This window comes from Prosopis cineraria, unplaced genomic scaffold (genome assembly GCF_029017545.1).
Source record: "Prosopis cineraria cultivar Desert tree isolate PC_DT_omini unplaced genomic scaffold, ASM2901754v1 PC12, whole genome shotgun sequence".
Taxonomy (NCBI): domain Eukaryota; kingdom Viridiplantae; phylum Streptophyta; class Magnoliopsida; order Fabales; family Fabaceae; genus Prosopis; species Prosopis cineraria.
Genome location: NW_026555343.1, coordinates 45,013 through 64,554, shown reverse-complemented (window position 1 = coordinate 64,554; position 19,542 = coordinate 45,013). Strand labels below are relative to the sequence as shown.

Here is a 19,542-nt window from a genome sequence, read left to right as displayed (position 1 = left end):
GAAAATAATAAGTAATGATCGCACATTTTGTTTAAATAATTATTTTACTTTTTATATTTGTAATAATACAATTATAAATTACAATTTTACATGTTAAATTTTTAATATTGCTACAAGGGTAATTAGGTTATTTATATAAATTTATTAATAATAGAAAACTCTCTAAGAACTTCAGTAAAATTATGACATATTTTAAGAAATTAAATTATCATTTATAAGGATTAAGGTCTAATTTTACTTATATTTAATTTTTAAAACTGCTGAACATCATGTACTAGTGAGTGGGATGATTTTCTACTTGAATTATTTTTTAAAGGAATAAAATTTTCCTTCCATTAATCCTCCGTTTATTCTTGTTGTTTGTGCTAATGTGTCATGATGTGGGGCCTATTATTTTCTGACTTGGCATCTAATCTGTAAGCACTAAGCTCTGACTCTCTTTGTCTCTAATTTGGCATCCCTTATTTATTTTTCCCTCGTCTTCTTCATTCTCCTTCTCCTTCTAGTTCCAGCAGCACTATCGGATTTGGGCGAGATTAGTATCGGAGAGGTTGAGAGTTTAAACACGGAGAAGCACTATAGCAACCGTTCGACTCTTGATAAATGATTTATATCCATTCGACCATTCCATTGCCCTTGTAAACATTTCAGTTTGTTAGCAGATCGGTTCTTTGAAATCGGGTTCCATTTTTGGGTTTGGCCAACTATTCTCTTCACCTCAAAAGAAAGAAGAAGGCGCAGGCCATGTGGAAAGCAACATCAGAGGCCACCAAAAATAGACAAGGCAGGAATCGAGATGACTGAAATTTGACCCAATTGTCTCTATTATTTTCTGCTTCACTCTATTATTTTCTGGCAAAAAATATTATTTAGAACCCTAAATCCTCATAGTTTTGCTTCCATGATTTTTTTTTTTTGGAAAATTGAATTTGCTGCGTGTCATTAGTGTTTTCTGGGTCCTATTCCCGCATCTTTTTTCAAAGCTAGTTTTGGTAGTTGAGTAAATTCTGGAAAAAAATTATAGTCTCGAGGACTTATCCAATGGAAATTCCTCCATGTCCACTAAATTTTAGAGCTCTGGATCTAAAGAGGATTTGAAGGCTTTGTGGATAAGAGAAAAAGGAAGAGAATGCAATCGAACAATAAACAAAGTGGTCATGGTTCTTGGAGCGACTAGTTTTCTGATGCCGATTCACAGTGCAACTTCTTTCTAGCAATCGTGATTTTGCTTTTTGGGAAGAAGAGCATAGGCGAGAAGAAGAACAAAGCAGAGCACGATTCCTTCAATTTTGCCATGTCACAAGGTCAAAGAGGGTTAAAGTTTAAGGATTGAATGCCAAGTCAGACAATAATGGTCCCACATCATGACACATTAGCACAAAACGGGAGAATAAATGTCGGATTAACAGAGGAGGAACTCCTAAATAATAGTTTAAGGGAGAAAATTGTCTCAATTATTAATATAGGGTACCTAACACTCCTAAAAAACTAAGGACAATGATAAAATTAAACTTTAATCATTTATATAATTTAAAAAAATTTTATTATTATTTTCCTAAAAAAAAAACTCCATTCTTATTCTCATCCCTACAAATATGGTATTTTCATAAATTTATTCTAATTAACCCTGAAACAAAAGGAATTAAGGAATTAAAGGCTTGTTTGATTTATGTTTCCAAAATATGTTTTTAAAATAAAAAAATTAATTTGTTCGAATAAATGTTTTGGATTTAAGTTTTTCAAAACTGTTCTTATTTTTTTTTAAAAAAATAAAAATTAAAACATCTTAAAGTTGTTTTTATTTTATTTATTTTTAATGTACATTACAATTAATCATGGTGTTTGGGCTAAAATGTGATTTCCCAAACTACAAAGAGCTAGAGATTCATGCTCTAGAAAAGTTATGGATCCAACCAAAATGAAATCGCATGCTTGTGGAACCAGCATGGAATCACACCCTTAAATCAAAAAATAATGATAAAAATTATATTAGATCACAAGGTTTGAAATGTGATGTTGGAGATATAGTACACAAGTCAACTACATTATGATCTAGGAATAAGTATGATGAGCAGTGCTTTAAGGTCAAGCCAACTTCCTAGCACATATTGGAACCTTAAATAGGCATCATGAACTTCACAAAGTGTAACATCCTCAAATTTTAAACTTAGAATTTAAAGTATAAATAAGGGTAAATTGATAAAATTGAACATTTATTTGACTAATAGTGTTTCTGGACTACTAATGAGTTAATTGGAACTTTAGACAACTTTGAAAATAGGTTAGATTGGTGTTCAAGTGGATTAGGCATGAAGTGAAGCTCAAAATTAATTTAGGCTTCATTATGCCATTTGTCGTGGTAGACAAGTCATGTGCCACAGAGAATGTGCAAAAGTTTGGTTTTATTTAACGTGTTTGAGTGTCAGAAACAAAGGGAGAAGAAAAAAAAATGAGGAGGGCGATAGAGATAGAGCATTGATTTGCTAAGGCTTTATCTTTTGGCCACTTCAGAGGCAATTTACACTAGTTTAACACTTGGGTAAGCTTCCTATCCACTCTTCTTCCTCGCTAACCAAAATTTCAAGCAATTTAAGTATTGTTGGGTGTTGATTTCATCCTCTCTTAGGTTAGAATTGAACCCATTGTGTTCTTTAGGTCCATGGAACCTAAGTTTGATGATTTTAAAGTGATTTGGAATTTTGAATTAAGGTTTAGATGAACCCTAAGCTTTAATTTGAATATTGGGAGCAATGTGGGTAGAAATTTAACGTTATCTAAATTTATGAGTGTTAAATAGGATTAATGGAATGTATTGAGAGTTTTATTTATGCCAAATAAAAAATTTAGGTACTATAGGTACCCAAATTAGGTTAAAAGGAGCGATTATTAGAGTTGTAAATTGATGATTTGTATTTAATTTTATAGATTAATTATTGATCAGGCCTTGTTGAGTCAGTGGTGTCTAAAAGAGTTGCTTTTGCCACAATAATCCTTTTTTGTGATTAAAGTGTTAAAGTAACTAAATAATCTAATAATTTACTTGTGTGTTTGGATGATTATAGGATTGCTATCATGCAAGCACGCATGTGCGCGCGCGCGCGCGCACACACACACTCTCTCTCTCTCACATTTTAAAATTAACATTATATTAATTTAAATTTTTATTGTGATTTGAAATTTATGTGAAGTGGAATGTGAATATATATGTATGTATGTATGTATGTATGAAAGATTGTTTTTATTCTAAAGTCATGTGTGTAAATATACTTAAGAAGTTGTTATGAATTGTTATGTTAATATATGATATGGAATTAAACAATATGTAAATGTGGCTATGTTAGATTGAATGGCATGTGCGTGATTGTTATGAGAAGGTGGGAGTTCACCTTAGAGTGGTGGTATTGTTTGGAAATTCATATAGTATACATTGACACCTTAGAGGCTATAGTGCTCAATTTTGTTTGTTTGGAAGTCTTAGTGCTATCTGTGAGATAGATTGTGTAGGGTTTTCTTTATTAATTCACAATTAACTCTAAAATTTAAGGTAATCACGAAAATAACCTAAAGGAATTACTAAGTTTGTCAAATTTACATAATGGAATCTCAAGTTTTTAAAATTTAACATGCTAAAAATCACTTCATAAACTAAAATTAGAGCAAAACATTTCTACGAAAGCATGGACATCATATAACGTAAGATAATATCAAATTAGGGTTGAAAGAGCAAAAAAATAATTCTAGCACAATTATGCTGTAACATAAAATTTTATTCTGTGGCATAAAATGCAAAAGCCTATGACAGCAAAAAAAAAAGAAAAGAACTGTCATGGCAGATTTTTGACCAAACTTCCAACGCGTTTCAATTCTTCGTCCGATGTTCGATTGAGTTAATTTTGGTGTCTATAAAAAGCTTTCTCTAAGCTTTAGTTATTAGCACTGGTTTCACATTCAAATAATTTTTGAATAAAAAATTAGATATCAAAATGCAAACTTATCCATTTATGCTTTCAAAACATAACTAGGACGTCCAAAATCACAACCAAGTGCCATAAGCTCACAGTCACCTCTAGACTACACTCAATAAACTATATAGGACTCATGCAATACATCTTACTCAACTAAAAACACATATATCATAAATTCCCTACTCAACCTCATAACACATAAAACATAAGGGGGAGGAATTTCATGCACAAGACAATCATTTTCATTTCAAATGAGTTAAAATACAGATATTCTTACTTATACAAGTATTTTGACCTATATGAGGGTTTACAACTAAAACTTACTAACTTAAGACATAAAATACACAAGTGTGATACACTAACAATGCAAGTAGTACAAAAATATTCACGTGAATCTTAATCGGCAAGTTAACAATCTTAATACACATAAAATAACATAAAGAGGCATACAAAAGATTATTCTAAAATCATATGCCTTGGCACGCTTTCTCCAATCTTAATCTGATGAGCTAGGCCCTGAAAATACTAAGAATTAAGGGATGAGTACAACCACTCAGTAACCAAGTTTCATCCAATCTATAGAGTTGCATATCAATAAAAAATGGATGCAATTAGCAATAAAAACACACATAAAGCATGTATGACAATGTATAGCCTCGGCCACATTTATAACAACTATGTGATTAGACTTCAAACACATAATCATATATATATATATATATATCATTAACCCACAATTTGGGGTTATAATAATACCAACTATACATCTCTAAACCACACCGAATCATAATACTAACTACCATATAGTCAAGACTAAATGTATAATCATATGCCAACCTTATACCCTCCTATTACCTCAGACATGAAACCGGTGGCTATTCGGTGACTACATCCTTCATAGACTAACCTAGTCTTCCATTTGTGAGGGGCTACCAGACCAGGGTCAACTCATTTACTTGTATAATTCAGTTTCTCTCAATACAAAAAATCATAGGGTGTTGTACCCTTAATCTAACCTCCTTATAAACCGGTGGAGATTAGTTAAGTTCGAGTTCCTTATAGAATAAGTAGGACAGTCTCAAATCAACCAAGAGACAAGAGTTGCCTCTCAATTACAACAGTCAGTGTCAAGGGCAAGCTCTTGATTCCAACTGTTACTGCCAATACCATGTGAGTTTAATTAATTACTCATCTCCCTAAGCAAACTCTCACCAATGATCATGTTATGCACATATATCACATATGTATATGCATTTTAATCAACCATGCATATCATGAATCCACATATCCATACTTACACTTCACACATTAACTAGTACATAATCACATTTTCTTATTTATCATCTGTTGTGTAGGAATAATTTGAGCTTGTAGGAACTAGGAAGAAATGAGGGAAAAGATGAGAGAAGAACAGAAAGATAGGTAGAGTCAGAGAGAAATGAGAGATTAAGGAGAGGTCGAGAGAAATTGAGGAATAAAGGAAATCTTATTTAGTCACTGCTGAGAAAAGAAACTACAATACAAATGCCTTAATATATATAGGCTCACTCACTTACCTAATGGCTAATTTCACAGCATCGCTAACTAAACCGTTTTAACTAACTAATATTAACATTTTATAAAACTATAACAATACCCCCCTCAAAAGATCCTTGCCCTCAAGGATCATTAATAACAAACTGAGGAAATTTTTGTTGCAATTGATGTAGAGGCATCCAAGATGCTTCCTCATTAGGTAATTGCTTCCATTTAATCAGAACTTCAGTAATAATTTATCCCTTCTTTCTTCCAACTCGTTTTTGTAGAATATTTTCAGGTTTTAAGGCTGGAGGTAGCTCTGGCTAATCAAGAGGGGGATGCCTTTGCTTTACTTTAGGGTCAGGACAAAGCTTGAATAGAGAAATATGGAAAGTTAGATGTATTCTTGATTCAGCTGGTAGCTCTAATTTGTAGGCAACAGCACCTATTCTGGCAATGACCTTGTAGGGACCAAAATATCTAGGAGCTAGCTTTTGATTACTCCTTGGAGCAGCAGAAATTTGTCTATAGGGCTGTAACTTAAGGAAAACCCATTGACCAACTGCAAACTCTCAATCAGTCCTATGAGAATCAGCCTTTTGTTTCATTAGATTGGCTGCTTGATGAAGATGATGCTTCAAAACAGCTAACATAGCTTCTCTAGCTGAAAAAGTCCTGTCTAAAACATCCAAAACAGAACCATTAGGTAAATAAGGACAATGAATAGGGGCTTTTTGACCATATAAAAGCTCATGAGGAGTTGCTTTTGTGGCTGTATGGAATGTGGTATTATACCACCATTCAGCTTGTGACAACCACTTGCTCGAATCCCTTGGTTGTTCCCAACACATACATCTAAGATAGGTTTCTAAGCACCTATTTAGGACTTCAGATTGCCCATCTGTTTGAGGGTGATATGCAGTTGAAAGTTACTGCTTAATTCCCAAAACCTGCAGAAATTCCTTCCAAAATCCACTCACAAATATAGGGTCACGATCACTAATAATTTTAACGGGTGTACCATGCAATTTATACACATTATCCATAAAGAGTTGTGCTAAAGAAGAAGCGGCATAAGGATGAGTAAGAGGTATAAAATGGGCATACTTACTCATTCTATCAATTAATACCTAAATTGTATCCATACCATGAGATTTAGGAAGTCCTTCTATAAAATCCATTGTAATACTCTCCCAAACTCGACTTGGAATCGAAAGAGGTTGCAACAGCCCTGGTGGAGCAATGGCTTCATATTTACAATGACCACATGTATCACAATGCTTGATAAAATCTGTCACATCATTAATCAATTTTTTCTACCAAAATAATGCTTTAATCCTATGATAAGTGGCTTGAATTCCTGAATGCCCTCCTTGGGAACTAGAATGTAACCACTCCAAAATTTGTTGTTTCAGATTAGGCTCATTCCCAATTACTAGCTTTCCTTTCCTTCTCGACAATTCTCCATCCTAAGAAAAATGTCCCCATGTACTACTATTTTCTTGAGCTTTCTTTTGTATCTCTGAAACCACAGCATCACTTCCCCAACTTCCCTTGATTTTGTCCAGCAATTCAGGAGACAACGTATCTAAAACCATCTGCATCAATTGCTGTTTGGGTATTCTTGAGAGAGCATCAGCTGCTGAATTATTATTCCCCTTCTTATATTGTATTTTGTAGTCAAACCCAACGAGTTTTGCAACCTAAAACATCTGAAATGAGGTCTTTAGCTTCTGTCTTAGTAGATATTTCAGACTTTGTTGGTCATACCTGATCACAAACCATTTCCTCTCAAGGTATTGATGCCAATGAAGGATAGCAAGGACCACCGCCATTAATTCCTTTTCATATATAGAAAGGTGCTGGTGTTTTTCAGTTAAACCTTTGCTAAAGTAGGCAATTGGCTGCCCCTACTGCATTAGTACTGCCCCCACACTAAAACTACATGCATCTATCTCCACCACAAATTCTTTAGTAAAATCAGGAAGAGAAAGGACAGGTGCTGATGTTAATACCTCTTGGAGATTATTAAATGCTTTGGAGGCCACTTCTGACCATCTGAACCCATCCTTCTTAAGAAGGCAAGTTAGTGGCTTGGCTAAAGCTCCATAACCCTTGATAAACCTTCTGTAGTAACCTGCCAATCCTAGAAATGCCCTTAGTTGTTTCATGGTCTTAGGTTCAGGCCATTCAGCAACTGCTTGAATCTTCTTTGGATCTATTTTAACTGTCCCTTTACTAATTAGATGACCCAAATATTCTACCTCATTGGCTGCAAAAGAACACTTGCTCATCTTGACATAATATCGATGTTTCCTCAAAATGGAAAATACTTCCTTGAGATGTTGCATATGGTCATCCAAGTTAGCACTATAAATTAATATATCATCAAAAAATACTAGCACAAACCTTCTCAAATAAGGATGAAATATGCTATTCATGGCTCCTTGAAATGTGGCTGGGGCATTAGTTAGGCCAAATGGCATAACCAGCCACTCATAGTGCCCACTATGCATTTTGAAAGCAGTTTTCCTGACATCTTGAGGCACCATTCTAATTTGGTGATAACCAGCTCTAAGATCTAGCTTAGTGAAATATTTTACAGTATTCAATTCATCAAAAAGGACCTCTACCAAAGGAATAGGATATTGATTTTTTACTATTTTCTTATTTAATTCTCTATAGACTATACACATTCTTCAAGTTCTATCTTTTTTCTTAACTAAAACTATAGGAGCAGAAAATAGACTTAAGCTTTCTTGTATTACCCCCTTGTAATAACTCTCCCACTAAACCCTCAATAACATCTTTTTGAGCTGCGGGATATCTGTAAGGTTTTAAGTTTATAGGATTAGTACCCTCTTGAAGAATAATAGAATGATCATGCCCCTTCCTAAAAGGTGGTAACCCTTTAGGCACTTCAAAGAGATCAGAAAACTCTTGTAAGGTGGAAGAGATTACTTCTGGAATTTCTGAACAGCACTGGATAGAGAAAATTTCCACCCTTTCCTGCCCTTTTGGTATTAATTGTAACAAAAATACCTGACCAGTATTGAAATCTTCACTTTCTAGCCTCTTTGGTTGCACCACACGTAAGGTATTGGGAGGGATAGCTTGAAGCTTACACAGTTTCCCTTCAAGCAAAAGGAACATAGTTAGAGACTTATAATCCCAGAAAGCATTCTTAATACTTTTGAGCCATTTAAGCCCAAGTATCAAATCATAAGTATGCAAATCAAGAACTCTAAAATCAAAAGAAAATTTTAAGCCCTGTATTTTCCATTTAAATCCTTCCTAAATGCCATGTACTCTAAGCCTTCTTCCCCTTACCATTTCCACCCATGTCTCATGAGCTCTATCAGGTTGCCAACCCAGCTTCTAGGCTATATTAAGATCTAAAAAATCATGAGTGCTGCCACTATCAATTAAAATCTGGAGCTGTCTCTTCCCACAATAGCCTGTGAGCCTCATGGGGGACACAGTATCCACTCCATCAATGGCATGAAGAGAAATAAAAGACTGGTCCTCATCTTCTTCTATCTCACTGGCCTCTTCCTGTTGAGCATCTTCCTTAGACTTGTCTTGCACTTCAATAAAATATAACTGCAATTTTTATCTCTGAGGGCATTTGTGGTCATGGGAGAATTTTTCATGGCAATAAAAGCACAAGTTTTTGATTCTATTTCAGCTTCCTCTTCAGCCGAGAGGATCTTCGTAGTGGGTCTGCTGCCTTTTTGACTAAAAGAAACATTTTTAACTGATAAAGAGGGCATCTTTTCCTTCAGTTGGGTCCCATTCCTTGTTAACACATTTTTATTAACAGTCACGTGTTCTGGCTTGAGGATGGTGTGGCTGAAGGTGACTGAGCCACGTATCCTCCATTCCTGCCTTGCGTCTTCTTTTTAGTCTGCCTCGCCATCATCACTTCTTAAATTCTGGCTAATTTTCGAGCTTTCCTTAGAGTGTGCGGCTTAAATAGGTGAACTGGTCCTTCATAGTCCTCCCAAAGACCCGATAGATAGATGTCTACCAGATATTCTTTGGGTAATCGAAGTTTGCACGCTATCATATCGAACTCGTCATTGTAATCGGCCAGCGTTCCACATTGCTTTAGGGGAGCGAGGTCGCTCATCGGGGTCTCATGAACCGATCTGAAATGGTCCTTTATTTCCTCAGTATATTCTTCCCAGGTAGGCCGCATTCCTTCTCACGTCTTCTCGTACACTTGATGCCACTGGAAGGCTCGTGGGTTAAGATGCATACTTACAATCTTGATCTTGGATTCTTCTGGCGTTTCATCTAGCTCAAAATACCTTTCACACTTTAAGAGCCAGCCGAGCGCATCCTCTCTCGTAAACCTGGGAAACTTCATCTTCGTAAACTGAGTGGGTCTCCTATATTCTCTTCTGTCATTCCCTTCTCAGCATCTACGATCATCAGGGTCATGGTGCCGGTCAAGGTTCTGTCCGTTTTAAGGATTACCCTCTCATTCAGCTTCTCGATCCCTAACCAGTAATTGGAGTTGCTGGGAGAGCCTATCAACCAGGTCAGTCAAAGCCTCAATCTTGCCATTATTTTCTTCAATCTTGACCAAGCAATCTTCTATCTGATGCTCATCTTGTTTGATGTGTCTTCGAGTCTTGACCATATATCATGCAAATCGGGGAGAGAGAAGGGGGGGAGAAAGAGGCCGAGGAGCGTCAGCTCTGATACCACTATTGTGTAGGAATAATTTGAGCTTGTAGGCATTAGGAAGAAATGAGGGAAAAGATGAGAGAAGAATAGAAAGATAGGTAGAGTCAAAGAGAAATGAGAGATTAAGGAGAGGTCGAGAGAAATTGAGGAACAAAGGAAATCTTATTTAGTCACTGCTGAGAAAAGAAACTACAATACAAATGCCTTAATATAGATAGGCTCACTCACTTACCTAACGGCTAATTTCACAGCACCGCTAACTAAACCGTTTTAACTAACTAATATTAACATTTTATAAAACTATAACATCATCATTATTAGTATGTATATAAACATACATATAATTTATAATAATAATACATTACCAATCATGCCAAATTTGTATCATAAGTTTAAAAATATTAAACATGTTTTAAATCAACCATTTCAACACATAATTAATTAATATTTAACTGTATAAACTAGGTTTCTTCCAATTATCTTAAACTTTTGAGAGGTTAAAGGTATACCCCTCAATAAAAATTCTTCACAAGCTATACTAAAGCTTGAATGGTACATAAGATGATTGATTTACAATTAATTATATCAATCATCATTAAAATCATCATTAAAACTTTTCCAACCTCCATTAATCAACGCTTTAATTATCCAAAATTCTAATATCTTGTACTCAAGCATAACCATTAGGTTTATTAGCTCCTATTAACTCCATCCAGCTTTCATTAACTTAAACAATCACTAATATCACACCCAACAATCCAAAATCACACTTTGAAGGTCTAAGGTTTATCCAAAATGAATGACCCAAGCTCACAACCTTGTAAAAACTTTTAAACTATATGTAAAATACTTAAACAACTCCCATTAGTTCTATGTAGACTAATAGGTTCGAACCCATAGCCTTAAATTTGAAAATTATTATCTCCCAACCTTAAACCTTACTTCTAAAATGTGTAGAGGGAAGAAGAAGAGATAAAATAGGCATACCTGGGTGAAACCAAGCTTCAAACACCTCCGAAATGGCTAAGAGTTGATGCCTTGATAGAGAAAATACTCTCTTGGTTGCTCCCTCTCTGTTTCAGGCTCACTCTCTATTTTTCAAACTAATTTTGCATTTTAAAAAAATTAGTTTAGGAAATTATGCCGCGGCATTAAAATTATGCGACAGCATAATGCATAATGGCTAAAAATCTAATTTCTCTCTACAATTTGAGCAAGGGTGACCCAATTTACTTCCAAACCCAATCCAAAAAATAATGCCAAACCCAGTAGCCATCTCTAACTATTCTCAAATCTAATTATATTTAAATTTTCATAATTACCCTTCATTAGATTAATAAATCATGTGAAATTTTTTTTAGATGTTACAAGTTGGACATATAACACCCCTAATATTCAAGAGATGGAGAATCTATAGTCATATGATTGGTGAGCTTGAGTCAGTATAGTCACATAGACTTGGTCTTATTGAGTTATTAGCTCACAAATTCAATTGCAAGAAATAAAGAGGATATAAGGATGTGCATTAATGATGCATTTACTTTGGATGTATATATGTATCATTTGATAATGGTAACTGAATAACTTGCTTTGTTTAGCCACTTCACATGCTCATGCATTATTTTAGCATATTTGTAGATAGATTAGATTAGTTGGTTACTGAGACATTATTCTTACCCCCATGGTTATATGTTATAAGTGAAGACTTTGACAAGGGTAAAGGAAAGAAGGATACTACTAGAAATTAAGGGAGCTAGTGATTGTATAGCTCTATTCTTTTGGTATTTATGTAACTAACTATATATATATATATATATATATATTATGCTAACTTAGGACATGCATTGTTTTTGTGATAACTTGCATGAAATTATGATGTTTTTATGTATTTTGGCCTAAGATATTGTAATTGTGATCGAAAATTATTGTAAAAGGCTGAAATATCAATGTAAGTATCATTATCACGTTAATTGTATGGTTGTGGTTGGCTATAATTTATTATGGTGAATTATGCATTTACCCCTTAGATGAATGTTAATTTAGGGTTTTAATAGTCAAACGGCATTTAATATATGTGTATTTGAATATAACTGCTTTATTAGATACTTTGTGGTATGTAGGAGTTAGTTTAAGTGGTTCCTTGTCTATTGGTAATTGATTTGGGTTTTTGGACACCCTTTGGTGTAACATTCTAAGTTTCCCAATTTGTAAAATTTAGCATTTCTAAGGATAAATTAATCAATTTAGATAAACTATTGATTAAGTGAGGATTTGTGGGAGATTAATATAGTTTTTGAATTCTTGTATAGCCTTAGTAGGGGGCTAGGTCAATGTTTGAGCAGCCATGACACGGAAGGGAGTTTAAAATTTTGTGGGACTTTCTATGCATGCGCTGCGACGGGCGTGTCAATGTGCCACGGTGCATGCATAAAATTAGCACTTATCAATTCATGAAAATAGATCAGAAACAGAAGAGAGAAAGAAGGAAAAATGAAAGAGCGATGGAGAGGAGCTCCTAGTCTACTAGGGCATGGTTCTTAGGCTATTTTGGAAGCATTTGGAGCTTGAATCACTATTGAGTAAGTTGCACATTCTTTCTTCTCCCTCATTATGCCAAAATCTGGACATTTAGGATAATGGAGGCCTTGATTTTGATTTCCTTAGGTTTAGACTAAACTCATTGATTTATTTAAGGTCTTGGAGAGTTAAATTAAATCTCCAATCCTAAGTTTATGAGTTTTATGGTGATTGAAAATTTTTGGTAAGGGTTTGAATGAACCTTAGATATTATTTAAAGATTTTGAGTTAATGTGCGATATTGGTTAGTGATTTTGGTGTGTTGGGATGTTTAAGAAGATAGTTAGAATGTTTGAGAATGGTTGGTGTTGTTGGGTAAGGAATTTAGGTGTTATAAGCACTTAGAACCTAGTAAATTCAGGGTTAACCATAGTGATAATTGATGATTATCACTTGACTGTATTGATTGAGCATTGCTTGAGCCATATTATGCATATAGAATGTGTGGAGCTAACATGGAGCCATTGTAACTCTTTTTGTGTGACAAAGGGGTTGAGATAACCATATAGTTTATTGTGTTTATTAACTATTATAACTATGTAGAAGTAAATGTAAATTGATGAATTTGTTGTTTAAAGATTTTATGTATGATTTGATATTGAAAAATGATTTTAACATGAACACTGGTTTGTGAAATGAATTTTGAGAAGTTATTGATTTCAATGGATATGTATATATATGATATAAAAGTAAATGTAGTGGAAATATGGACAAGCAGTGATAAGTATGAAAAAACATAATTATAGGGGGTAAGAGTTCACTTGAGATATGTGGGGATATGTGTGTGTGGAGATATGTGAGTGAAAAATTCATATGGTAGAGTTGGCACCATGGGACATCTAATGCAATATTATATGAAATTGTTATCATAGGACATCCGGGTAGTCTGGCAACTCTCTAGTACCTGTTAAGGTGCGATTAGGAGTCAACGACGCCTCTATCACAAGTGTGTGAAGAGGGAAAAATCATAGTTTGCAGGTGGGTTAGATTACCTTTGGCCAGGTGTTTCTACCACTGAAGGTATGCTCAAGATAACAAGTAGTTGATCCAGGAGAGCTTATGATTTCATATCGGGGAGCATTGAAGGTTCGATGGTTAGATGATCATGCTAGTGTGAAATTGTGTAGAATTGTTGTGAAAAGATGCACTTATCTGTAAATATGATATATTTAATATTACTATAGTTTTGATACTTTATCATGGTTATTTGTGGTAATAAGTATTTAATGAATTATATTAATTACTGAGATGTTTATCTCATCCCGTGGTTATATTTTATAAGTGAAGGCTTCAATAGGGGCAAGGGAAAAGAAGGAGCGTTTGAAGAGTGAAGAGCATAGTTGTATAGCTCTTTCCTTTTCTTCTTTTTGAATATTATAATGAATATTATCAATATATAATGCCAACTTAAGAACATGACATTATTTTGGATATCACTCGTATGGATTTGTTATAAGTGTGTAGATCTTAGTTCAAGGTTAATGTGATAGATTATTTGTGTGTGTTGGGCCAAATTACAATTACAAGTGATGAATTTGAAATGAATTATGTGTCTAAATTGACCAACTTGATGTGTGTGCTAAATACAATCCACCCCTTTGTGTTATTATCAAATAGGGGTTTGGTGGTCATTTTGAGTGTAATTGCTTGTTTGTGTAATAGGAATGAATTTTCATGTTGTGTGTGGTCTATTTAAGGTGGTCAAAGTATCTCTGGGGCTAATGGCATTTGGTATTGTGAGTTGGACACCTTTGTGTATGTTTTGAGGTGAAAACGAACCATTTTAGATTCAGGTATCTATCTTTTAAAAAGATAGTTATTTGAGTGTAAAACTAGTGTCATTGGCTAGAGGGTTTAAAGAGTTTTGTGTAGACACTTGAACCGTTCAAATCAGACATCGGATGGTGAAATAGTATGGGCCGAAAGTTCAGAGGGCTGTCATAATAGTAATCTGCTGTCTTGACAGTAGATGTACGTCGCGGCACAAATGGGCTTCAAGGGACTCATCCCTTTGTGCCATCCACCACGGCGGGCGTGGCTTAAACTGCTGCAAAAGGCTTATTTCAACCTGTTTTGAAGTGATTCGATTCCATGCTTTCGTATTAGTTTTAATTTGATTTTTAACCTTGGTTAGAGCTTAAACACTATTTTAAAAAGGATTTTCTTAGGACCCCATTGCTTTAAAACTAATTATCTTTTAAACCCTTGAGTTGTAGTAACTTCTTTATAAGATATTATTTAATCCTAATTATTACAACAGTGTGTAAGTGTTGTTCTGGTAATGTCAAAGCAGACATTACATTTGGCATGTTTTGAAATGAAAAAGTAAACTTTTAACACTTGGGCATCAAATTTTTAAATGGTAAAGTAATTTGTTGTGAAACAAATGCTAATAGTTGGGTGTCTTAATGAGCTACATAGGACACTTGAATCACTTGAATGGGATATTGAATGACAAAATGGCGCATTTTGGAAGTTGGTCCTAGAGTGTTGTCATAATAGTAAGGGTGCTTTAGTGCAAGTCATAGTGAGGGGAATTTCTCCTTTGTGCCATCTATCATGGTGGATGACATATGTGCCATAGTGGATGAAGTATGTTGGACCTTGTCCAATTTTTCCTCTTTTGACGTATGAACTTTATCATGCTTTTGTAATTTTTTTTAATATTTGAAACTCTTATTTGAGCTCAAACACTTTTGAAAAAGGGTTTTCTCAAGATCCCAAGTTTTATTACCTTTTGAAATTTAACCCTTTTCTATTGTGATGATTTGATATAAGAATTTACTTAATCCTAGTTGCCATGGTAGTGTTGTGTGGTGTGTTTTAATAATGTCAAGATAGACATTACATGAAGTAACATAGAGTTTCAATTAAAGGTCCAAGATCCTTTTATTAAGGTGATAGATCACGTTTTTAGATAAATACCTTAAGTTCATTAAGAGCGTATTTAAAGAGTTTAGGGGGCACTCTTCCAATAGCTTTGAGGAAAAACTCTACAAGGATAATGAGCCAAAACCCAACTTTTAAATGTTAGAGCCAGTCCTATCTGAAGAGCTTGGGGGGGGTACTCTTCTAATAGTTCTAAGGATGAGGACGATGAGCTTGAGGCCAACTCATGACGTTTAGAACCAAGCCTATCTAAAGAGCTTACGAGCATTCTTTTAACAGCTTTGTGGATGAGCTCTATGAGGATGATGAGCCAGAGGTCGACTCTTGGCCTTTTGAACCAAGCATGTTCAAAGAGCTTAGGGACACTCCTTTTATAGCTTTGAGGATGAGCTTTGAGGATGAGGAGCTAGAGGCTAACTTTAGGCCTTTGGAATTAGTCTTATCTGAAGATCTCGAGGAGTACTCTTCTGATAGCTTTAAGGATTATCTTTACAAAGGCAATGAACTAGAGTCCAACTTTGGGCCTTTAGAACAAGTTAAAAACAAAGAACTAGAGGCCAATAAGTTTTTGGAGCCATTTATGAAGGAAGAGCCTATGGGTTATCTCCCTAAGAGCACCCAACTCTCTAATGCTAATGAGCTAGATGTGAACTCCATGCTTTTGGGATTAAACCCTAAACCCTTCATTAAAAATGAGTCAACTTCTCAAGCAAAACCACTACTTGAAATTTTGGTTAAAAAGAGTTGGCTCGCAGTAGTAACAGTGATTTGGTGCTTTTCTTTAGCCTTTCATTTTATATTTTTTTTAATAATTTTTCCTTTATCATTGTCAAAATCATGACTACTCTTGCTATGCAAGTCTTCCATTTCTCTCCATCTCTATTTCTTTTACTTCTTTACTTTTAAATAAATTATAATAAAATACCTTGAGAACTCATTGTTTAATTTAACAAGTCAGGTATTTTTTGCACCATTAGAGTACATGCTGCACTGGTATGCCTGTGCAAAACCACCGCAGACACATTGTAAATTAGCTTCATATATGACCAACCATTATTATAAATCATTACAATTAATCATTGGCAACCAACCACTATTGGCCCTTTTTTAAAATCTAAAATTGTTTTCAAATTAATTTAACCAAAAAATTTTATTTCGTTTTGAAATTTTTTTAAAATTAATTTACAAAATAATTTTCAAAAAGAAAAAATAGAACAAAACCAAATAACATCTAAATCTTCTTGCTTGTAATTTGAATTGGTAAAAACAATAAATATTTCGAAGTGTACGTTTCATTATGTTAACAAAATGTGAGATTCGTGTGTGTATATATATATATATATATATATATTCACGTAGGTCTGAAAGGATTGATCTTTTGAATTGGAAATCAACAAAATTTATGAAAATTATTAATTTTAAAAGAAAGAAGATTTTATATTTAAAAAATAATAAAATGAGAGAAAATATAAAAAGAGGAAAAACTTCACATGAATTATTCATGCATCTCAACTAAGAAAATTTGCTTTGGGTCTTTGGGTATTCAAATTCCCCTGAAGTTGAAATTGATGAATTTGGGTGAAGTTTTCTTCATTTAGTATTTTTATTTTATTTTATAAAATATAAAACCTTTTTCCTCTTTCTTAAAAAAGAAAACTTCACGTAAATTCACTAATATCAAATTTAGAGGATTAATCCGATCATTTGGAGTGTTGCATCCTCCTTCACATCAATTTACAAACAAGCATCGCTTTTGAATTGAGGCGACAATATTTTATTCCTATATATCTATATTATTTTTTATTATAAAAAATGAGATAAAATTGAAGATAAAAAATCTCTCTCTAATTTTAAATAAATCGGTCTGAGATGAATAAGAAATGATATTTTTTTTGGTATAACTTGTTTCTCATTTCCCTTAAAATTCTTATTAGATGTATCATATTAGAAACAAAATTAGGGACAGAGATCCATATCAGATATTAGATAGTCCAAAGAAAAAGTATATACACTTGGATGGATTTCAGAAAGAAAATGTCTGTGTCTAAATTGAAATATATTCCAACGGACGACAAAAAAGTCAGAAGTTGTAACACAATTGAAATTTTAAAAATGACAGGAGAAAAGCAGTATTCATGTTTTCTTTATTGATTCTGGTGTTGTTCTTCTTGAGAAGAATACACACAGCACCCACACGCAATGTATGTGCATATAGGGTGTTTGCCGGAGCTTGGAATTTTAAATGAAAGGAAAAAAGGACCAAGCTCGGACATTTATGCATATACTTGGCACTGGAGGAGATGAAATATTTGAAGGGAAAAATATATAATGGGAAGACAACGACGGCCACTCCTTATATAAAACGAAGAAGTAGGGCGAACCGGTGAAGGACGGATGGATATTGGCCTTCGTGCTGCGTGGGGAGTGGATCTTTAATATATAAATATATATAAAAAAAAGGGAAAGTAAACAAAGCGGGAAAATTTTAATATTGATGGGAAGCTGGTGGTGTTGGAACATATATAGTTATTATCCATCAAGTGCGTGTTAAGAAGAGGAAGAGCCGAACATTTGATCAAGAAGGATGACGAAAGCCATGGCGAGGGTGGAGTCCGTATTGGGGTGAACGATGAGACGGAAGACGTCAGCCCCAAAAGCCACTCCTCCCACCGCAGCTTCCTTCTTCTTTATCTCCACCACCCTCCTCCGTTTCTCGTCGTACACCCCGCAGCAACGTTGCGTGTATGATCCCTCTATGTCGTACTTGCTCGACGACGACAAGCTCATCACCCGGGCCAGGAACTTTGCGTTCAGCAGATTCACCTGCTTCTTTGCCGAGTATCGAGGTTTCACTCCGCTCTCTCCTTCGAACACTAGCCATTTGTCTGCCAAACCCAGCCTCTGCATGTACGAGTAGTTTATAATAGGCATGAAAATCAACTTCAAAAGAGAAAAGGATGGTGGTCAACGACGCGCTCCTCCATTCGTAATCGATGTCGCTAAAGTGGTGATAACTGATGATAAAGAATAAATGAAGGCAGAGAGACTGACAGAGGTATAGGAATATAATATGATACCTTGCGGCGGATGGTGAGGAGCGGAGTTCCTGCAGCATCCATGAGGAGGATCTCGTCCTTACTTTGGGCGGAGTAGTTATCGACCCTAAAAACGAGATTGCCTTGGCAGTCGAACACCGTGAATCCGTTGCAGTTGAGTAGAAGAGACTTCTTCCAAACTGTGAGCGCCACCGGAACCTCGTCATCTATGGAGGATGTCTTTTCATGATTGGAAGAGGTGGAAGCGGCGGCAGCCGCGTTTGGGTGGACCTTTGTCATTGCCAAACTCAGGATTTCCAGCCTTTCTATTGTAGATCTAGAGAGAGAGAGAGAGAGAGAGAGAGATAATTAATTACCAAAATAATTTCCCGATCTATTCTATCAACTTTTCGAAGGCGTTAGAAAATCCCCCTACTCAACTCTTCTAATATAATGCTTCAAGTTGGCTACGGATGACAATGTAAACATGAGCCAGTTACAAGTACATGAAAAATAAATAAATATTTTTTTAAAAAAAATCACAAGCCCCATTTGGTTATTAAAAAGAATTAGAATAGAATAAATTAAAAAATAAAAGTAAAAATCAAATAATTAAAAGAGATAGATGAATGCATTGTTTATAAATGAAAAGGGTAATTAGTTTATAAAGTTGAAAATAATAATTTATAAAATTTTTTAAGGGAATGATAATTTTTATATCTATAATATATATTAAAAAATTTATCATGCTTTCTATAAAAAAAGAGTGACTTAGTTTATTTTTATTTTAATTTTTTTAATTATTTTCATTCTATTTATAACTACTAACTAAACGAGGACCTCTATTGTTTGGGTTAACGGGT

General features: G+C 34.5%; 1 protein-coding gene across 1 annotated transcript; it reads right to left on the bottom strand.

Annotated features, from left to right (window-relative positions):
* Positions 1-18,110: 18,110 nt before the first annotated feature.
* On the bottom strand, positions 18,111-19,110 carry LOC129289397 (protein LURP-one-related 8). Its single transcript, XM_054926153.1, has 2 exons — positions 18,722-19,110; positions 18,111-18,545 (listed from the first exon to the last, which is right to left on the bottom strand). The coding sequence occupies exons 1-2, from the start codon at positions 18,977-18,979 to the stop codon at positions 18,192-18,194; spliced, it is 612 nt and encodes a 203-aa protein (XP_054782128.1). The 5' UTR covers positions 18,980-19,110; the 3' UTR covers positions 18,111-18,191.
* Positions 19,111-19,542: the final 432 nt, after the last annotated feature.